The sequence below is a fragment of the Artibeus jamaicensis genome, unplaced genomic scaffold, assembly GCF_021234435.1.
Source record: "Artibeus jamaicensis isolate MK-2021 breed Jamaican fruit bat unplaced genomic scaffold, CSHL_Jam_final contig_548, whole genome shotgun sequence".
In the NCBI taxonomy this organism is placed as follows: domain Eukaryota; kingdom Metazoa; phylum Chordata; class Mammalia; order Chiroptera; family Phyllostomidae; genus Artibeus; species Artibeus jamaicensis.
The window spans coordinates 8,322,686-8,346,251 of NW_026521883.1; the positions used below are offsets into that span (position 1 = coordinate 8,322,686).

At 34.6% G+C, this 23,566-nt stretch overlaps 1 protein-coding gene across 8 annotated transcripts in view; it reads left to right on the forward strand.

Annotated features, from left to right (window-relative positions):
• DENND4A (DENN domain containing 4A) overlaps window positions 1-23,566 on the forward strand; it is a 120,868-nt gene that overhangs the window by 41,797 nt on the left and 55,505 nt on the right. For 7 of the 8 annotated variants that reach the window (XM_037155579.2, XM_037155577.2, XM_037155581.2 and 4 more), the window contains 6 exons: window positions 981-1,114; window positions 2,096-2,458; window positions 12,157-12,406; window positions 17,485-17,554; window positions 19,446-19,615; window positions 20,436-20,677. In XM_037155579.2, coding sequence (XP_037011474.2) covers window positions 2,148-2,458; window positions 12,157-12,406; window positions 17,485-17,554; window positions 19,446-19,615; window positions 20,436-20,677 — 1,043 coding nt within the window. In that variant the 5' untranslated portion in view covers window positions 981-1,114; window positions 2,096-2,147. The remainder of the gene's footprint in view (window positions 1-980; window positions 1,115-2,095; window positions 2,459-12,156; window positions 12,407-17,484; window positions 17,555-19,445; window positions 19,616-20,435; window positions 20,678-23,566) is intronic. The other variant, XM_037155578.2, reaches the window with a different exon arrangement.

Consider the following 23,566-nt stretch of genomic DNA (forward strand, 5'->3'; position numbering starts at 1 on the left):
CTTAGATCATCTAGTTTCTCTATGTCTTTTCTACATTCAACAACTGCAGTATTTAAAATAGTCGAAGTTCAGAAAATGGATTCTGAATTAAAGAAAAAAAACATGTTTAATATAATATGCTTGATGACGATTATGAAGTGAACTGATCATTTATTTAACAAATATTTTTAAGCATCTATCTAGCATACTTTAGGACTAGCTGGAATGAAAAATGGGGTACTGGATATAGTAAATATGATTTTTATTTGATGGAATATTATGTAGTCATTTAGTGTAATTATGAACATTATAGAAGCGTAAAAATGCTTAATAAATGAATAAAATACAAGTGTTTATATTCTGTATTATAACTGTAGAAGATAAGGATATTGTCTCTTCTCTAAGGAAACTAGGAAACATTGTCAAATATGAACCGTTACTTACTATTGTGTACAGGGATTCTTGAATTTCTTTTTCTTTCTGTTCTTTTGTGCTATTCATAAAGTTTAAATAAAAATACAAATAAGTTTAAAAATTTTGAAAAATAGGATGACTAAAAGAGGAAATACTTTAATGTAGTTTGAAAGAGGAAAAGAACAAAACTACTTTTGAAGGACAGTAGATACATTACCTTAGTTGGGGGAAGAATGAGAGATGAAATTTAAAAAAGATGAGATTGAGACCTCTGGTTTTCATTACATAAGAAAAATGAACTAAAGTAGATTATTACCTGTGGAGTTAAGCTTTAAAAAATTTTCTCCCAGTTTATTTAAGTGCCCTGGAGTGAGGAACAGTTGGATTGGCCCATTGAGTTATTGATCATTTTTATGTATGTCTTAAGTTTGTGACTATTTATCAGGTCTGTCTCAAAGACTTTTGCTCATTTTATCATTTCAGTAATATTTTATAATTTGGTAAAACTATTATGTTCTGATTTTTTGTTTTTCTTGTATCTTTACAATGTTACTGTTGATTTCAACTCTTGCCTTTTTTGTCCTCAGGGTTAACCTAAGGAGTAAATGCTTAACTACTCTGACCTAATGGAGCTATAGAAAAAAAATTTTTAAAAAGATTCTGAGTTGTTTGGGCAGAGATTGAAAGCAAGAAAAACAAGTTGTCATAAGTTACTGAATGGGTAAGAGCATCCTTATAATGATTTCTTAGTCCTAATGAATCTTTAAGGAATAGAGAGCATATCCTTCCTCTTTTTCTGTTCTCAAAGAAAACATGTAATTTGAAGTGAAATATTTGCTGAGCAGGTATCTGAAATTTTAAGAAGATGCCTATAAACACTTTTTGAGCTAATTCCTTCAGTTATCTGTATCATGTTGAACAAAGAGTTAAAAGCTATAAATGATTAATAATGTAGTATTGAGTGTTGTTACTACAGCTTGAGTCAAGTTGTTTCAGGATTGTGTATTACTGTGAATACTTAGAGAACTGTTGGATCAAATGCTTGTTTTGTATGGTCCCCCAGCTTCTAAAATGAATTGAAAAAAATTTACCTCCCCCCAAAAAAAGTGAATGAATGAAAGACATTTTATCTCCTAATTGTTTAACAACTTTTGCTCATGTACCAAACTAAAGTTCCAAGTTTTGGTAAGACTAGGAATGCTTTCCTCAAATGCTCTTTCCAAGTGATTTCTGGTTACTCTTGACAACACAGGCATTGTGTCTGAATATCTACTTACTATTTTCCATAGAGATCATAAATTTCACATGCTAATGGAAGTTTCTTGGTTTAGTAAAGTTTTTAGGAAATAATATTAGTTATTCATTTCTATATTAAATACTTTCTTTCCCCTGTAATTTTTAACAATGTCTTTTATATACTTCTCTCTGGCCTTTGGTTTCGCACTGTTTTGGGGCCCTGGTAATTTCCCTTACATTTTTATATGCTAATCTATGCATTTAAATGGATGTGGGGGATTTATTTTCTGTCCATTTAGGTCATCTGAATGCTAAATATACTCTCATTTTTTAAAAAAGGTATACTTGTTATATACGAAAGCAAAATGTATTCTTAGTGTGTTTATCAAGGAGGTAGTGCATTTTTTGTAGTTTGTTTTGTTTTTATTTGCATACAAACCACTTACACTTATTTGGCTTATTATAGGAAAATATTAGTCTTGGACTTTCCTTTTAGATGTAACCTTCTGTAATGGAAGATGATTGAAGATAAGGGGCCTCGTGTTGCTGACTACTTTGTTGTAGCAGGATTAACTGATGTTTCCAAGCCTCTTGAAGAAGAAATTCACTTCAATGATGCCTGTCACAAAGTAGCAAAACCAAAAGAACCTATCACGGATGTTTCAGTTATTATTAAATCTCTTGGGGAGGAAGTGCCACGGGATTATATGTGTATTGATGTTACCCCAACTGGATTGTCAGCTGACCTCAATAATGGAAGTCTTGTGGGGCCACAGATTTACCTTTGCTATAGAAGAGGAAGAGATAAGCCTCCCCTTACAGATCTGGGGTAAGTTTTTTAAAAAATAATTATTGTTATGAATCCAAATGGTAATATGCCTTGTGCTTTTTGAAGTAAATGTTCAGAATTTTTTATTGATAGATATGTGGCAGCTTTAGAAAAAGATATGTATGTATCTCCAGAATTCTGTGTTCTACCACTATGTTCCCTATACCTTTTCAGTGTCCCTTTTGTCCTGTAGCTTCCCAATGCTTTGTCTAAGTTTCTTTCTATTAAAGGTGGGGGAGAGAATTTGAAAAACATTTACAGAAAAGTACCAGAAAATTAATGTATTATCCTGATAATAAAATTTTAAATTATTTTGAAAGTATGAAAAATGGATGCTTAAGTCTGTTTGAATCAAAAAAGGATCTTGAAGTAAATTAGTGCTTTTCTTAGGGTACTATATTGAACTCTGGGTTCTTTTTCAGTATAACAGCTTTATTGAGATATAATTCACATACCATACAATTTACCCATTTAAAGTGTACAGTTCAGTAGTTAGTATATTTATGGAGTTGTGCAACCATTAGTGTAATAAATTTCGGAACATTTTTATTATGCCAAAAAGAAATCCTGTAGTCACTTCAGTCACTATCCAATTCTCCCTTATCACCAGTCTACTTTCTGTATAGATTTGCCTATTCCAAACATTTTCTATAAAATGGAATCATAGCTCCATGGTGTGTGTGTATGTGTGACTGGCTTCTTTCACTTAGCATAATATTTCCAAGGTTTATCCATGTTGTAGTATGTATCAGTACTTGACTCCTTTACATGGCTGAATAATATTCCATCCTGTGGATACACTACAATTAACTTATCCTTTCATCAGATGGGTTATTTCTACTTATTGCTATTATAAATAATGCTGCTGGAAATATTCATGTACAAGTTTTTCTATGGGCATATGTGTTCATTTCTCTTGTATATTTACTTAGAAGTTGAATTGCTGGATCATATGGTAACTGTGTTTAACCTTTTGAGGAACTGCTAGAGTGTTTTCCAAAGCAGCTGTACTGCTTTGCATTCCCACCAGCTTTGTAATCCCACAGTATGAAGCATCCAATGTCTTCACATCCTACCCAACATTCTGATTGTCATTTTGATTATAATTGCCTTAATGGGTGTGAGGTGGCATCTCATTGTGGTCTTGATTTGCATTCACCTGGTGGCTGATGGTGTTGACTATCTTTCTGGTGCTTATAAGCCATGTGTATATCTTTAGAGAAATGTTTATTTAGAATCCTTTTCCTGTCTTTTTTAAAAGATTTTATTTATTTATAGAGAGAGCGGAAGAGAGGGAGAGAAACATCAGTGTGTGGGTGCCTCTTGCGTGCCCCTACTGGGGACCTGCCCTACAACTCAGGCATGTGCCCTGACTGGGAATTGAACCAGCGACCCTTTGGTTCACAGGCTGGCACTCATTGCACTGAGCCACACCAGCCAGGGCCCTTTTCCTATTTTTAATTGGGTTGTCTTTTTATTGTTGATATTTGAGAGTTCTTTATATGTTCTAGTATCAAGTTCCTTACCAAATACATGACTTACAGATAATTTCTCCCATTCTGTGGGTTTTTTCACTTTTTAATGGTAGCTTCTAAAGCTGAAAAGTTTTAAATTTTGAAGAGGTCTCAACTTTTTTTTGTTGATGTTTTTGCTTATGTTTTGGTGTCATGTCTAAGAAACTTTTACTAACAAGGTTATAAAGATTCACACCTAAGTTTTTATCTAAGAGTTTTATAGTTTCAGCCTTTACATTTAGGTCTTTGATACCTTTTGATTTAATTTTGTATATGGTTGAGGAAAGGCTCCTATCTTTTTTCCCTTTAAATTATATTTTATTGATTATGCTATGACAGTTATCCCAATTTCCCCCCTTAAGTCCCCCAACTAGCACCCCACATTCCCTCAGGCAATCCCTGCCCTTTTGTTCATGTCCATGGGTCATGTGTATAATTTCTTTGGCTACTCCATTTCCTATACTGTACTTTACATCCTGATGGCTATTCTGTAACTACCTACTTGTAATTCTTCATCCCCTCACCCTTTCACCCATTCTCCCCCACACTCTTCTACCATCTGACAACCATCAAAACACAGTCCATATCCATGATTTTATCTCTGTTCTTCTTTTCTTAGTTTGTTTTTAGATTCAGTTGTTGATAGGTATGTGTTTATTGTCAAACTGTTGTTCATAGTTTTAATTTTCTTTTTCTGAAATAAGTCCTTTTAACATTTCATATAATAATGGTTTAGAGATGTTGAACTCCTTTACTTTTTCATTTCTTTGAAGCCCTTCAATTCTAAATGATAGCTTTGCTGGGCAGAGCAATCTTGGCTGGAGGTCCCTGTTCTTCATGACTTTGAATATTCCTTGACAATCCCTTCTAGATTGCAAAGTTTCTTTTGAGAAATCAGGTGGCAGTCTTATGGGAACTCCCCTGTAGGTAACTAATGTCTTTTCTCTTGCTGCTTTTAAGATGTTGTTTATCTTTAACCTTTGGCATTTTAATTCTGATGTGTCTTGGAGTGGCCCTCCTCGCATCCATCTTATTTGGGATTCTCTGTGCCTCCTGGACTTGTATGTCTATTCCCTTCACTAAATTAGGGAATTTTTCTTTCATTATTTTTTCTGATAGAGTTCCAATTTCTTACTCTTTCTCTTCTCCCTCTGGCACCCCTATGATGTGAATGTTGGTACACTTGAAGTAGTCCCACAGGCTCCTTACATTATCCTCATTTGGGGGGGATTCTTTCTTCTTATTATTGGTTGTTTTTTGTTTCCTTATGTTCCATATCAGTGCTTTGATTCTTGGCCTCATCCACTCTACTGTTTATTCCCTATAAATTGTTCTTTATTTTTATTAGTACATCCTTCATTGCTGCCTGGGTCTATTTTATTCCATTGAGGTCCTCACTAAGTTCCTCGAGCATCCTTGTAACCAGTGTTTTGAACTCTGAATCTGATAATGAATCTGAATCTGAACTCATCTCCGTTTCATTTAGCTCTTTTTCTGGAGTTTCTGTCTGTTCTTTCATTTGGGCCATGTATCTTTGTCTCCTCGTTTTATCAGCCCCCCTGTGTTTGTTTCTATGTATTAGGTGGAGCTGCTATGACTCCCTGTCTTGGTAGTGTGGCCTAATGTAGTAGGAGTTCTATAGGGTCTAGTGACACAGCCTCTTCTTTTACCCAAGCTGGGTACTCGAGGTGCACCCTCCATGTGGGCTGAGTACACCCTTCTCTTGTAGCTGAGCCTTGATGACTGTTGGCAGGTCAATGGGAGGGATTTACCCAGGCCAGTCAGCTGTAAGGATTGGCTGTGGCCACTGCCCACCAACCTCCTTTCTCCATGGAGGATCAGCTGTGCGGGGGCAGGGTAGTGGTGCTCCGATGTGGTCAGTAATTGCCCACTGGGTGCACAGGTCCTGGGATTTCCAGTATGGTGCAGGCCAAGGTCAGCCACCCCTTGGGTTCTGCTCAGGGCCTCTCTTCCTGAGCTGTAAAGCAGTCTGCAGATGACTGCTACTTGTGCTTGGCTTGGAGGTTCCCCAGTGAACCAAACTGTGATCCAAAGCTGGTTGTTGCTAGTGGGAGGGGCCGCTAAGTGGGAGGTACACGGGCTGGGGGCTCACTGAGGTTCTTTGTTACTTATTTGAGAAGCTTTAGTAAGATGTGAAGCCTGAGCTGAGACTAGCCATTCATATGTAAAAGCCATTGTTAACAGCTTAGGTGGACCGTGGGGGAGAAGAGTGCAGAGCTTTAGGGATTCCAGGGCAGAACCAAGGCAGAAACCATGTTAGCCAGGTTGATGGAGTCTCAGATATGGCGCCCCCCCTGCTGGCTCTGTGCCTCTGTGCCTCTGGGGGGAGGGGAGGGCTCAAAAAAGAAACAGTGTCCTCTGCCCACCTTTCTGTCTGGGAAGTAGCTGTCCTCAGCTCCTGTCCCAATTACAGACACCTCAGTCCCTCCCCATATGCCACCAGTGCCTTTCAAGCCACCACTCCAGGTTTGGAGCTCAGAGGGAATGGATTTGAGTAAGTCCCTGTGTAGCCCCTTTAAGAGGCACTTCTTGGGAATCCAGTAGTCCCTTTTACCAACCCAAACCCTGCTGTTTTTTATAGCCAGAAGTTATGGGGGCTTATCTTTAAGCATTGGCACCAGAACCCCGGGCTGGGGGGCTTTTGTGGGGCTAGGACCCCTCATTCCCGAACTATCCCTCCCAAATTTTTATCCACCACCCATGGGTGTGGTGGACTGGCCTGTTCCATGTGTCCACTTCTCTGCCCATCCTACCAGTTTGGATGGATGTGGTTTCTTTAATTCCATAGTTGTCAGACTTCCATTCAGCTTGATTTCTGTTGGTTCTGAGTGATGGTTGTTTTGTAGTTTAGTTGTAATTTTGACGTGGTTGTACTTGGAGGTGAGCTGTGTTTACCTATACCTCCATCTTGACTAGAAGCCCCAATCTTAACTCTTTTGAATAGGGATATCCGGTTGTCCCAGCACCATTTGCTGAGGAGAATATTTTCCTCCATTTGAAAAAAATAATTGCCCGTAGACTTATGGATTTATTCCTGGACCCTCTCAGTTCTCTTCCATTTGTCTACATGTCCATCCTTATGCCAGTACTACACAGTTTTGATTACTGTGGCTTTCTAGTCAGTATTTACATTGAAATGGAAGTATTCCAACATTGTTCTTCTTTTTTAAGATTGTTTTTGGCTATTCTGGGTCTCTTCAATTTTCCTATGTATCTCAGGATCAGCTTGTCAATTTTTGTAAAGTTGTGGGGTTCTTTCAAAGAGAAATCTATGCATATTTTACATATATGTCAAAGAAGATTATATAAATGTAAAAATATATAATTTTTTAATAAAAGAGGAAAAATTTAAAAGGTAGAAAACTAAGATTCTCACAGGAAAACTGAAAAAAAAAAACAAAGGAAGGCTAGGAGTGCCTTCAAAATAGATGAAGAGTTGATAAAGAATGAGTATTAGCTTAACTTACAATATTTTGGTTAAAAATAAGAAACATATTGACAACCCTACTGATGTCACCAGAAGGGGCTATAAAAGTCCCATTTCCTAACATGTTACCTCTGAAAGAGAATATGTAGTCACGTTTACTAACACCTTAGGGAAGACAAGATGAATATTCTGCTTTTAGAATTCTATCATGTAATGGCTGATATCAAAAAGTTACATTAAAAATCAGTCTTTATTCTGTTAAGTCATGAATTAATTGCAATCATTTTAAGTCGATTGCAGAACATCTGCTCTGTTGCTTCATATGAAGTTTACATATTTAGTTAATGGCTTGGGAAAGTAAGCCAGCTGTTAGACTTGTTTTCAAAAGATTAGATAAGTCGTTCTTGTGACCACTGACTATCATCAGAATTTTAGCTTGTGGATTAAATGAAAGCAACATCACAGATTCTCATTTGAGTGTTGGATTTCCCTATAGTAAATATGAGGAATTTTTCAAGCATAAGAAGGATTCTCTGATAGGAAAGGGCTTGAACTAGAATGACTAAATTGACCGACCACTCTTATAGCTATCTTTACATATTTGTGATTGTGAAGAATATATTATTCTTGCCTTCAAAATCTTGCAGTTTATTTGTTTTTATTATCTTTTATTTTTTCAATTATAGTTAACATTTAGTATTATTTTGTATTAGTTTCAGGTGTCAGTAGAGTGGTTACACAATCATATACTTTACAAGGTGGTCCCCTGGATATTTCCGGTAACCATCTGGCACCATACATAGTTATCACAATGTTATTTATTATATTTCCTGTGCTGTACTTTATATCCTCATGAATACTTTGTAAATGCCAACTTGTGCTTCTCAATCCCTTGACCTTTTTAACCCAGTCCCTCAACCCCTCCTCCACTCTGGCAAGCATCAATCTGTTTTCTGTATATATGAGTCTCTATTTTGTTTGTTTATATTTACATTGTTCTTTAAATTCCACACATACATGAAATCATATGGTATTTGTCTTTCTCTGACTGATTTATTTCACTTAATATAAAACCCTCTAGGTCCATCCCTTCTGTTATAAATGGGTAAGATTTCATTCTTCCTTAAGGCTGAGTAATACTCATTTGTATGTAAGTACCACGGCTTTTTCATCCACTCATCTACTCACGGGCACTTCAGTTGCTTCCAAATCTTGGCTGGGGTAAATAATGCTGCAATGGACGTAAGAGTGAATGTTTTCTTTCTTTCTTTCTTTTTTTAACTTGTTGTTCAAGTACAGTTTTCTGTCTTTTACTCCCTAATGTTTTCTTTTAAATGTTTTCTTTTGAATGTTTTCTTTCTACTCCCTAATGTTTTGGTTTTTTTCAAAATACCCAGAAATAGTGTCACTGGTTCATAAGGCTGTCCTATGTATAATACTTGGATGAACCTCCAGACCGTTGTTCATAGTGACTGCACCAGTCTGCCTTCCCAACCAGTGGTGCACGAGGGTTTCCTTTTCTTCACATTCGCAGTAGCACTTGTTTATTGAAATTTATTGATGATAGCCATTCTGATAGGTGTGAGGTGATGTCTTGTTGTGGTTTTAATGTTCATTTCTCTGGTGATTCATGATGTTGAGCATCTTATCACATGTCTATTGGCCTCTCTAAAGAGGTGTCTATTCAGATCCTTTGCCCATTTTTTAATTGGATTGTTTTTCTTGGTGTTGAGTTATATGAGGTTTTTTTGTTTAAGATTTTATTTATTTCTGGAGAGAAAAGAAAGGACGGGATGGGGGGAGAGAAAGTTCCTCTCACATGCCCCCAACAAGGGCCCTGGCCTGCAATCCAGGCATTTGTCCTGACTGGGAATTGAACTGGTGACCTTTTGGTTCCCAGGCTGGTGCCCAATCTACTGAGCCACACCAGCCAGGGTGAGTTGTATGAGTTCTTTATAGATCTTGGATATTAACCCCTTATCAGATGTATAATTGGCAAATATCTTCTGTTCAGTGGGTTGTCTTTTCATTTTTCTATGCAAAAACTTTTTAGTTTGACATAGTCCCCTTTGTTTATTTTTTTGTTTCCCTTGCCCCCTAAGGAGCTATATCAGAAAGAAAATATTACTAAGAGAAACAGCTGAGATTTTACTGCCTATATTTTCTTCTAAGACTTTATGGTTTCAAGTCTTAAATATAAGTCTTTAATCCATTTTTAGTTTATTCTCATATATGGCGTAAAAAAGTGGTCATTTTTTTTTGCATGTAACTGTCCAGTATTGCCAACATCATTTATTAAATAGACTGTCTTTATCCCATTGTATGTTCTTGCCTCCTTTGTCAGATATTAATTGACCATATAAGTATGGTGTTATTTCTGGGCTCTCTGTTCTGTTTCGTTGATCTGTATGTTTTTATGCCAGTACTATGCTGTTTTGATTACTTTAGCCTTTTAGTATAGTTTCATATCAGGTAGTGTGGTACCTCCAACTTTGTTCTTTCTCAAGATCGCAGGGGCTATTTGGAGTCTTTTGTAGTTCTATATACATTTTTGGAAAATTTATTCTAGTTCTGTGAAATACACCATTGGTATTTTGACAGGAATTGTGTTGAATCCATAGATTGTTTTGGGTAGCATTAATGATGTTAATTCTTCCTGTTCGTGAACACAGTATATGCTTCCATTTATTCATATCTTCTTCAGTTTCTTTCCTCAGTGTCTTATAATTTTTTGAGTACAGGTGTTTTACATCCTTGATTAAACTTATTCCTAGGTATTATTTTTTATGCAGTTGTAAATGGGGTTGTTTTCTTAGTGTCTCCCTGATAGTTGGTGTATAAAAATGCAACTGATTTCTGTATATTTATTTTGTAGCCTTAAAAGCTTATAATTTGGACAAGGAGTGTTATCTAACAGTATAAAAATAAAAAAATAGCCCTAGCTGTAGCTCGGTGGATTGAGCACAGGCCTGCAAACCAAAGGGTCACAGGTTCAATTCCCATTCAGAGCACGTGCTTGGGTTGCAGGCCAGGTCCCCAGTGGGGGGCACATGAGAGGCAACCACGCATTGTTGTTTCTCTCCCTCTCTTTCTCCCTCCCTTCCCTTCTCTCTAAAAATAAATAAATAAAAATTTTAAAAATAAAAAAATAATGTAAAATATCTACAGCAGCACAATATATGATTAGAGAAAATAGGCATCTTATGTATCACATGTTTATATTCTACATCTTTTAAGAATTTGAATAAATGGTGGTTTGTTTTTCTGTGTTGTATTTTTGTTTTATTTTTAATTGAACATCTGTGTACCAGGCACTTATTGGAGACCTGACTTATTCTCTCATCTAATTTTCTCAAGATCCTATGAGTTCATTTTTTAAATTTTAAAGCTGAATAGTATAAGGCTCAAAGATTAAGTAACTGCGTAAGATGCAATAGTCAGTAATATGTGGTGGGAATTTGAATTCAGATGTATCTAATTTCTGTCTGTTAGAGTGCCTTTTTTCAGATTAAAAAACATCACACAAAAAAAATCAAATGGAGGAGAAGGAATAAGCAATTAAGCCAACAATAGGATAAACATAGTTGCTATGATTAAACATTTAATTTGCTCTAAATATTCAAAATAAAGTACTGAGAAAATTTCTTTGTTGACAGGACAGAAAGGGAAATTAAATATTATATTAGATTACCCTGACTGATTTGGCTTAGTTGGTAGAACATCATCCTACAAAGCAAAATGTCACTGGTTCGATTCCTGGTCAGGGCACATGCCTAAGTTACAGTTGGGTGTGTAGGAGAGGCAACTGATCAATGTTTCTCTCTTTCTCTCCCCCTTCCTCTTCTCCAAAAATCAATAAACATATCCTCATATCTAAGGTTTAGAAAAAAGAAATAATTTGACCAATTTTTGGCACTAATTTTCTTTGTATAATAGGATTTTACAAAAGTGAATACTGATCGATGTTGGGGATGTTGCCTGTTAAAACAATTTCTATAGCAAAAACATTCAATATAGTAGACCTTTAATTTTTTGAGTGATGCAAAGGACTTAGTTTAAAGTCAAATCAGTGAAATCTGTGAAAGAATAAACTGTTATTCAAACATGACATTTTCTTTGTGTCCCCAAGTGCTTTAAGTATAGTATTTAGAAGACTTAAGGAATGGATGCCTGGCCTGCCCTTATGAAAAGCCTATGATTTTACCATAATAAAGAAGAAGGGGAAAAACAAACCTATGTTGTTCACCCATAATTTTGAGGTTATTTTCTCTTTTGAAAGCCTAAATTTATCTCCTAAACCAGAGGGGGAAGTATTGGAAGTAAAATTGTACAAGCAGGTTCTATACCTTCTGGTTAAGGAGCCTCTTAAAAATTTTAATTTTGGCTACAATACAAAATTGTTTTTTATCAAGAAGATGCTTGGTTTTAGAGACAAAAAATAAATAAATCCATTAAAGGGAATGCTAAAGCAAGTACCTTTGCCCTAAATGGTTGATATCCTGTGGTTTATGTCAACAAACACAAAGTTTAATCTGAATCTTTCCTGCATTACTTAAATTTTAGGTAGAAAAAACAGTTATCCTTTAATTTTACATGGGACTGTGCAGTTCAAACTTGCATTAAGATTGGAATCTCTGCTACATTTAAGGGTCGGTTCATGATACCTGCTAATATTACCTTTCATATCTCAGGGTGCTTTGTGTTTGTGTATTCATTTACTTTATTTTTTTTTTTAGAGTTTTATATGACTGGAAAGAAAGATTGAAACAGGGGTGTGAAATTATTCAGAGTACTCCCTATGGACGCCCTGCAAATATTAGCGGCAGTACCTCATCACAAAAGATTTATATCACCTACCGAAGAGCCTCTGAAAACATGACTCAGAATACCTTGGCTGTCACAGACATATGTATTATTATACCCAGTAAAGGAGAAGGTCCACCACATACATTCTGCAAAGTCGACAAGAATCTCAATAACAGTATGGTAAGTAACTGTATGGTAATTTTACACTGATAAAATTAGCCACTGATGAAAATGACCATAACCTAAAATCTTTGGAAAACAGCATAGCATAATTACTGAAGTAAAAATGTGTTTTTAAAGATGTTGGATATTTTATGTTTAGGAAAGTACTTTTGCTATACTTTTAGCAAGAGCTATACAAAAAGCCTTTTTATTTTAATTTTTAAAAAATCGCCTCCTTACTAAAAAAGTAATGTACTAGCCTACGTTGACCCCTCCCTCTGCTTGTGCACCAGGTCCCATACACTACTCACCTGTTTGAGTACACAGCTTCAGCAGTTCTTCTTTCTTACTTTTTGAATCATCCGTTTTTCTCTCTATTGGATTATTTTCTCCAACATGCACACTGTGTTTCTCCCATGTTTACAGAACTTGACCCCTTTCTTCTCCTCCATCTATTGCCCCATTTTATTGTTCTCCTTTACAATAAAATGTCTCAAAAGAGTTAACTGTGTCCTGTCCCCTTCCTTACTTTGACTTTTCAGTTAGACTTTTGTCTCCACCATTCTACCAAGATTGCCCATGTTGAATCAAATGATCAGTTTTTCGTCTTATGTTCAGTAAGTTTTGACATAGATGATCACTTCTTCTTTCTTGAAACAGTTGCAAGAAAAGATGATGTATTCTTTTTCTACATACTGTTTTTCCTGCTACCTCACCAATATTTCCTTTTCTGCCATTGCTGATTCCTTCCCATCTCCCTAACCTCTCTACACAGTGGAATGCCCCAAGGGTTAGTTAGTCTGCAGGCCATTTATCTTTACCAGCTAAACTCACACCCTTGATGATCCAAATATAAGCTATGTATGAATGACTTCTAAATGTATCTGTCTACTAGATTTCTAAATGAGGAGGAAAAAAAAAAACCAATATAATGGACAGGAGGAAATATGTGTTGAATTTTTTCTCAAGTCCCTACATGATTTTTGTACCAGGCTTACAGCTTTGGCCTCAAAAGAACCTCTTCTACCTCTCCACCGCCCCATTAAGCTTATATACAGAAAGAGTTTCAAGAATTATTAGTTTTTAAACTTTGAACCATAAGCCTTACATGATTTGGATTTGATTGATTTTGAATAGAATCATATTATTTTAGAGCTAGAATGGTCATGTGATACAAAAATATAAAAATTTGTGGTTGAGTATACAGCTGACTTTTGGCAAATTTGAGACTCCTCAGTTTTTGAATTATTGAGACTATTTTCTTTATACTCTGTGCAAATGACCCTATAGCCAGCATACTCAATGGGCAAAAACTAAAAGTGTTTTTTTTAAGGTCAGGAAAAAGACAAGGATGTCCACTTTCACCATTCTTATTCAACGTAGGACTGGAGTCCTAGCCACAGCAATCAGAAGGCATCCAAATTGGAAAGGAGGAAGTAAAACTGTCATCATTTGCAGATGACATGATATTATACCTAGAAAACCCTAAAGACTCCACAAAAACACTATTAGATTTCATAAATGAATTTAGCAAATTAGCAGGATACAAAATTAATATCCAGAAATGAAAACAATCCCATTTACCACTGCAACAAAAAAATGCAGTACCTAGGAATAAACTTAACCAAGGAGGTAAAAGACCTGCACTCAGAAAACTATAGGACATTGAAGAAATAGAGGAAGATAAAAACTAGTGGAAGCATGAACCATGTTCATGGACTGGAAGAATTAACATCATACTCTATGTAATGCCTCTTGTTTTGCAGCCTTTCAAAAATGCCAGTATTTATTAACTTTATTTTTGTTGTTCACACTATTACAGATGTCCCCATTCTCCCCCCTCTTTTGCCCACCTTCACCCAGTCCCCACCCCTTTTCCATCTGGCCATCACCACACTGTTATTTGTGTCTATGGGTTATGCATATATGTTCTTTGGCTAATCCCTTTACCTTCTTTAGCAAGTTTATTTAGAAAAGTAGAGTTATTAACAAAGCAAGTAATTAAATCATATACCTAATTCCTGAATAAAGAATGCATCTGAAGGTGTGTTTTTGCCATGGCAAATCATAATATGGATAGTTTATAGGTTAAACATTTAAAGTATTTTTAGAACATGGCTCCTCCTCCTTTTTCTTTTGTGTGGCTGAACCTGGTATGTGAAAAATATTTAGAAATTCTCTTGTAGTTTTGATGTGATAGCTAATTTTCTCCAGAGCCCCATAATTTTTACTGTATCTCTGAACATCTGGTTTTCATTTTAAAATAATCCTCCATATCCAAATGGTCATATAGTTCCCTTTTTATCATCACAAAGGTTATCATTGAAGGTTTTTCACCCTCATAAAATTTGGCTTATTGGGAACTATAGTTGGGACTTTTCAATAGAGAACCTTTATTTATTTATAATTTTTAAAATCACCCGATAAACTAAAAGTCCAGTTTGATCTACACTCATATTATCTATGCACTTGACTTTTATGCATCCACTCTTTTAATACAAAAATACTAAAACATTTATAAAAATAAAATTCTAATACAGCAATGAGCTGTCCTAAGGATGATTTAACAGTTGATCTCCTGCAGACACAGAAAAAATATTTAAGAAAGCAAGAAAAGTTTCTAGATGAGGAGCCAGTTTATTGCATCATTGTTTATAATGGCAAAAAGAAAAAAGGAAACAACCTAAGTGTCCATTAGTAGGGGGATGGGCAAAATAAACATTTATTCACTAATGGAATATTATCCAGTAATTTAGATCAATAAATTAGATTAACTTCACTGATTCTCAAGAACATATAGATGAATAAAAAATAAACGATAAAAGCATATATTCAGCATATCATCAGTTATGTAAAATTTGTTTATTTATATTTTTAACAAATTTTTATTGTTATTCTATTATAGTTGTTCCAGCTTTTCCCCTTTGCCCTCATTTATGTAAAATTTAAAATGCACAAAACAATAATGCATACTTATAGGTGTGTATATTTGTATAGTAGAAAAATTTTAAATGCATGTAAATGTTATGTACTGGCTTTAGGTTTAGTGGTTAACTCCAGAGACCAGAAAGGAGTGGAAGATTAGGCTTTAGCTAAACCTATAATTTTTTGGTTTTCTATAAATTAAAATAACTGAGGCCAATATGGTAAATTGTTAACATTTGTTAAATCTTGGTGGTAAGTGGGTGTTTGTTGTGATAAACTCTAACATTTAAAAAATATTTCTTAAAGGAAGGTTATTTTCTTTATATATTTGTCTTCAATGCTATGGATCTGTTCTTATGTACTGGTTTATGCAGGTACTCGGCCATGTGTGCACAAATGTGTCCTGTCTCATGCAACACATATTTTTAAAGCATTTTACACAAAAGGCACTGTTTTAAGTGCTACAGATGTAGTAGTGAACAAAACAAAGCCCTTGCCATCTTGGAACTTGTAGTTTAGTGACAAGAGGCAGATAATAAATAAGAAAATATACAATATGCCAAAGGTGGTCAGTCTATTCAGGGAACAAAAGTGAGATAGAGGTGATAGGGAGGCACTGGGAAGCTTGTTATTTCATTTAAGGTGATGAAATCATAAAGTGACATTTGAGTTGAGACTGAAAGGAGGTAAGAAAATGTGCTATGTGCATATATCTGTCAGCACCTAATGTCAAGTGGTAGCATTGTCACTTCAGACCTCTTGCCTTAGCTGCATTGGACTCTCGCGTGTCTAATAGATGTTTCAAACTTAACATGTGTAAAACGGAACTCCTTTTCTTCACCCCCAGATCTACTTTACCGAGTCCTCCTCATCTCAGTTTCAGCTGGGACTAGAACATTAAGTTGTTTGGGAGTAGCAGTTATTTAAAACCATCCAACTAAATGTATGAGGTCATTTAGAGAAAGTAAAGCAAAGAAGCGATCCCATTTAATGATCAGGAAGAGAGAGTGGATGCTAAAGAGGAGACTGAGGGGTAGCCAGAGATTTGGTGAGGAGGGGCCAGGAGGGTGTGGTGCCTCAAAAGCCAGGAAAAGAACATGTTTCTGGAAGGGTGTCATTGGTGGTGTCAAAATCTGCTGAGAGGTTGAGTAAAATGAAGACGGAATCAACTATTAGATTTGGCATCTTTAAAATAAAGGCATTCTTTAAGGAATGGTGAAATTAAAACCTCTTGAAGTAAATTAAGGAGAGAATGAGATACAAGGAAATGGGTATGGCAAATTACTACTCTTGAGTTTGGGTATAAAGAGCTGTTGAAAAATCTGGCAATATCTGAGAGGGGTTATGGAATCAAAAGGAAGGTAAACACACATGAGTAGATATTTCCTGGTTTATCCTTTCTTTCCAAATTTTGGATATAGAATAAAATCTAAATTGTTGTGGCTTAGTTTTTTTAAGTATATTTTATTGATTATGCTATTACAGTCGTCCCATGTTTTTTATCCCCTTTAGCCCCCTCCACCCTGTACCCCTCCTTCCTCCAACATTCCCCCCCTTAGTTCATGCCCATGGGTTGTACATACAAGTTCTTTGGCTTTTCCATTTCCTGTACTATTCTTAACCTCTCCCTGTCTGTTTTGTGCCTACTAATTATGCTTCTTATTCCATGTATGTTCTTCCCTATTCTCCCCCCTCCACCTCCCTGCTGATAATGCTCCACGTGTTCTCCATGTCTGTGATTCTGTTCCTGTTCTACTTGTTTGCTTAGTTTGTTTTTGTTTTCTAGGTTCAGTTGTTGATAGTTGTGAGTTTGTTGTCATTTTACTTTGCATAGTTTTTGATTTTCTTCTTTTTCTTCAATTAAGTCCCTTTAACATTTCATATAATAAGACTATACTTTCAGAGGTAATTTCTATAGTTTGTTATTAATTTTGTTTTAAAGGGAAAAAATTTTATGTTATTGCCGTTACAAGGAAAAAATAAGTTAATTTTTACTTCTGAAAGAAAAGTGGGCAGTAACTCCAATAAAATACTCCCAAAATAACCAACTGAAAAATAGTTAACAGAGAGTAGTCTTCTATATCTTAGATAATACATAATAGAAAGATCAGAAAGATTCCATTTTATAAGTTTCTACCTTTTAAAAATAATATTTTCTTTTTTTAATTCAGTGGGGATCAGCAGTATACTTATGTTATAAAAAATCGGTGGCAAAGACTAACACTATATCTTACAAAGCTGGTAAGTATAATTTTTCATGGGATACTTAATATAGAAATGTATTATGGGGACCAATAATATTAAAGAAAATAAACAAAACCCATGTTACAGTGCATTAGTGTCAGGCCTGAGACTGCAGCCCATATTTTTTTATTCTGTTTTGTTTTCATCCATAAATTTATTGGATGCTTAATGGAAGATAAATATTAGAAAGAAGGTTTTCTTTTAAACATTTGGTTTAAATAAATAACTGATAAGTAAAAATTAGTTCTCTAAGTTTATAAATTAATAGAAAATGTGGGAAAGTATTTTCCAGTTAAATTAAAGTTTCTTTAGTATTTGTATCAAATTTAGTCAAATCCGTAGTTCATGTATAATTGGTTCATGATAATCTGAAATATTATAAACTAATTTGTGATTTTATAATACATAGCTGAGAATTTCAATTGCCAGAAACCTCAAAATATTAAACAGACTGATCTTATTTGCCAGAAAGCAGATTCAGCCTTTTAACTAATACAGTTTTAAAATTGGTGTCCTAGACTTTTACCTTTCTGTTCTACCTTTGATTTTTCAGGATCTATAATTCATCACTACTTCTGAACTACTTAAATCCTATACTGTTGCCTCATGACTTGAGAGAGTAGTGGACAGTTACCTGTAGACCCTTGTGGGGTCTACTGGCTGGCCAGCATATAATTAGAGAATTTTAGAACTGCCTTGGACTTTGGTATATCTAGTTCATCTAACTTGTAGATGAGAAAACCAGAGTCTTATAGATAAATGATTTGTCCCGTATCACTGAGATTTTAGTGGCAGACCAACCACAGGTATTCCTAGTTAACATTTTGTTTTTATGGTCATATCTAATGATAGTTTCCACTTTTACTGTTCAAGTTCAGGGCAGCTATATTCTGTTTCTCGTCCCACAAGATCTAGTACAAGACTCTGCTGGAGAATGTGTCCAATAGAAGATTCCTTGACCACTTTGTAGACTAGTCATTCAACGTGAAAGCATAGGCCACTTGAAACTTTATCTTCATATAATTTGGGATTGTTTAGAAACTGGGATTGAGTTGATATTATTCTGAAAATACTGTAAATGTAAATAGATTATTCTTCTATTTTTATAAGTATATTTCTTGTATTTGTGCTAGAAGTTGTGTATGTAATCCTATGGGATGTTTATTTTAATGTGTAAAAACCCCTGAGGGAAAGTTATTGAGAGCTGATGAAGTGGATATATGCAGGTATATATTTAAAAAATAGTATATTCATATACTTTAAAATAGTGTGACCACAAACTGAATTTTGGGGTATGTGTGTATTTATGTTTATTTCTTTAAGATAATCTTTTCTGCCCTGGCTGGTGTAGCTCAATGGATTGAGCGTGGGCTGTGAACCAAAGTGTCACTGGTTCGACTCCCAGTCAGGGCACATGCCTGCGTTGCAGACTAGGTCCCACTTGGGGGCACACAACAGGCAACCACCCACTGACGTTTCTCTCCTTCCCTTCCTCTCTCTCTAAATATAAATAAAAATAAAGTCTTAAAAAAAAGATAATCTTTTCTGCCTGCCTTTCTTGGCCTTTCTGGATGAAGCTTGATAAATATTAAGCAGTTAATATGAATAGTTATAATGTTGAAGGATTAAAATCTGTATGAATCCTTCTGAGCCATTCAGTTATTTGATGAACGTACAGGGTAGGGCAAAAGGAGGTTTACAGTTGTTCTTATGGAAAATAATACAAGAATAAACTCTGTTTCACATACAACTATGAACTTACATTTGCCTCACCCTGTATATGTAATGTTTTGAACTTTGATATGTGTTAAAGTATTTCAGCATCATTCAAATTATGAGCACTAAAATTCAAAAGATGATAACCTGATATTTATTGTCATTTTCATAGGTCTAATTTGTAGATATCCTCAAGAAGATTATGAGTCATTCTCACTTCCAGAATCTGTTCCCCTATTTTGTTTACCAATGGGTGCAACAATTGAATGTTGGCCATCAAATAGCAAATACCCTCTCCCTGTATTTTCTACATTTGTGTTAACTGGAGCCTCAGCTGAAAAGGTACTATGTGTTTTAACAAGTTATATGAGTAAATTTCTTATACATTTTTAATTTAAGTTTTATATAATGCAAGGAACAATAGGAGAAAATAACTGGTTAAACTGAATCCATTATACATACCTCTTTCATTTGGTAACTATACCAGGGACATAGGAAAAGAGAATTTTTATTCTGTTCCATATATTCAAATGCTTTCTTGTAAATGTGGTCAATGATTTTTTAATGATCAAATGATGATCCTTCGTTGCTTTATTTTCTGTGATATTAAAGCTTTGAAAGTAATGTAAAAGACATTATTAAATATTTAATGCTATTCAGAATCATTGACTGTCATAGTTGGAAAGGACCTTGGAAATTATCTAGTCTGACATCCTCATTTTATAGATTGAGAAACTGAGGTGCAGAGAAATTTAGTGAATTGCCTGAAGTTGGATTTTATATTTTCTTATCTAACATTGTCTTACTGTCTACCTACTAATAGTTCTTAATAATTTTCTTATAGAGAATATTGACACAATTTTATTCTTCATAAAACAAATGCAAATTTAATTGAAACATTTTTTAAAATAAAAAGATACACAAGTAGTAGTTATATAGTTTTTACATTTTATTTCATTTTTTAATATACTTTAAGAAAGCAAAGAATGATGTCTGTTCACTACCATGTTCCTGGTACCTGGCACCTTGCCTGACTCGTAGGCGTATAATGGCTCATTATGGCCTGGCTCATAAGGGCTCATTCATTAAATACTTAACTAATGATATGATTTGAGTAAATGATACAAGGTATATGTAGTAAACATACCACTTTGTTTTCCAGGTCTATGGTGCTGCTATTCAGTTTTATGAACCATATCCTGAGGAGAATCTCACAGAAAAACAGAGACTCCTTTTGGGTTTAGCATCATCGGCAGATGGGAAGTCTGACAGTTCCAAAACAGTTCACACTAGCAAGTGCATCTGTCTTCTTTCTCACTGGCCTTTTTTTGATGCATTCAGGAAATTTCTGACTTTTTTGTATCGTTATTCCATCTCTGGGCCTCATGTCCTTCCAATTGAGAAGTAAGTTAGAAGCCTTCCTGGTTCAAAATTTGGCAGATCTTTCCATTATGTGTGGTATACTTGTATTGGTAACTTAATTACATTGGTAAATTTTATGTGGAAACTAGGTTTGTCATGAGTTACTTGGAAAAAAGAATTTGCTTTTTAACCAAATATTTTTCTGTTTTAAATAAATTTATCTCTAACAAAATGAATTGCTTCATTTTTTAATGTTCTTGTGAAATTTGGAGATTCTAATTGGCATTTTTAAAATAGTTTTGTAATTCTTATTTTACATGTAATTTGGGTTTATTATGAACCTTTAAAAATATTTCGTACTATGTTTAGCTATCATGAATTTAAAGGAAAAATTAGTAAGTACGTTCTGTATTCTTTTTAAAATTTTAGTGATTTACTTTAAATTATTCAAGCTGAATAATGTTTCATGCAGTAAGATCTGATGCAAATGAGATCTAAATTATATCCATTGTCTGACTATTGCTTACTTACACCATCAATCACTTAAGCTCTTTTGTATTTTTAGGCAGAATTCTCTGACTCTAATGACAATTGGAAAGTGATAGAGTTAAGAACATTTGGTGTACAGGACTACTCTTTAATTTTTCCTGGCACTTTTATATTCTCAGTGTCCCATATAGCAGTTCTCAAATCTTTTGGTCTCAGGACCCCTTTATACTCTAAAAACCAAGGATCCCCCAAAGAGCTTTTATTTTATATGTTATATTTGTTGATATTTACAATAATAGAAATTAAAACTGAGAAATTTAAAAATATTTGCTATTTTTAAAAACAATTTATATGTTAATGTACATTTTTTTTTGGAAAAATAATTGTTTTCCAAAACAAAAAAAATTAGTGAAAAGAGTGACATTATTTTACATTTTTACAAATCTAATGTCTGGATTAATTGAGCACAAGTAAGTTCTCATATGTGCTTCTGTATTTAATCTGTTGTGATACATTGTTTGGGTTGAAGTATATGAACCTGGCCTCACACAGGTAAGTAGGTGGAAGAGGGAGGGCATTTGGATAGTGTTTACAGAAACTTGTGGATGTCCTTTTTGTCATTGCACCCAGACTTGTGGACTTTATCATAGGGATCAGCAGACATTTGGTCCTGTCCAGGGCATCCATGGAGACATTTTGTCCACACTGACCCAACTATCTAGTCCCATGTGCCATTACCAGCTAGGTTATTGAGGAGAAAATGGTTATTATTAACAGAATAGCCACAACACAATTAGATCAATAAAATTCAGTAGAGTTTTTTATGTATTAATCCTGTAAACCAAAAGCATAAATAATGTTATGGGTGTAGGTATTTTTGACCAGACCAAATATCAAGGACAATTTGTTATGAACCAAATATGCTCTTGGACATTCTTCATAGAAGCAAATACCAAGGACCTTTCAGCATGGACCAAACGTTGCTGTGGACTAATGGTACAGGTGCTTTTCTTCAGGACAACCATCACACTGCTACCTATAGCAGAAGTGCTTTATGCATGCTTCCCCTTTCATCACGCAGATTATTTTTTTAAACATACAGGGTCAAAATTTAATAAAATTAATAATATTTATTGCTTGGTCAGAGACATTCTTAAGTGAAACTGAATACAATGACTACTAATACAGTTTGGTGCCTTGATTCATAGTGAGATGCCAGCAGTTTTAGCCACAATGGTTTTGCACCATCAGTGCAAATACCAACAGTGGAAAAGGCAAACGAAATCTTACTATAAAAGCAGTTTTGACCTTGCAGCTCCTCCCTGAATGGATCTTGGAGATCTTTAGATGTTCATGGATTGCACTTTGTTTTCTCCTGTTATAAATACTTTAGATAATTCAAGCAAATGTGTGTCCTCTGGAACTCATTCACCTTACCTTCTTTTCCTAGGTTATGAGTACCTTCATGGTGTAAAGTGGTAGTAGTATATGCCTTTTTAATAATTCCCATAATTTCTGTCAGTGTTATACATAGCATACAGTCAAAACATGTTTGCAAAATTGATAAATTTCTAATGTTTTTTATTCAGTTGAAATTATCCCAGTTCTGAAACCAAAATGATTTTGAAATAATGTTTAAAAGTAATACAGAACTAAAATAACTTTTTCCTTAAAAAAAAAAAGGAAGGAAGAAAGAAGAAAGGAAAGAAAGAAAAAGAATTTTTTACTATAGTTGCCTTTTTTCTTTTCCATAGTGTTCAAAACAAAACACATCAATCTGGCTTTTTATCCATTTTCTTCTGGGAAACCCCCCATAAAATCAGCAATAGGATTTTTAACCTCTTGTTAATAGAAAGTACAGATACACCTCAGAGATATTGCAAGTTCCATTTGAGACCACTTTAATAAAACAAGCATTGCAGTAAAGTGAGTTGTGATCTTTATACTGGTGGAGGGTCTTACATTTAGTTTGTAAAAAACATAATATCTATAAAGTGCAGTAAAACAAAGCTCAGTGAAAAAGGGGACTGTCTGTATATTCATTTTAGAGACAGACTCTTCCATTTTTCTGGAGCAGTCCAAATAGTGTTTCATTTTTCAAATATGAGCAGTTGACTGAAACATATATTACAAATGTACAAATTAGCTTCTTTGTTAATGTCCTCATCTCTGATATGTTGTATATTATCTACTTAGAGGGAGGTAAAAGTTAAAATGGCTTTTGAGGTAACATAACATAAACATTTAACATAAAGATTATTTATCCCATTAAAGCTGCTTGTACCTAAATTCAGTTACTTCTCATATTAATTGTTGTTCACATTCAACAATCTTTATGTGAAGAAAGAGACTGTATATCCATTCAATAGATTCAACAATCTTTATGGTGAATGTGAACAACAATTAATATGAGAAGTAACTGAATTTAGGGACAAGCAGCTT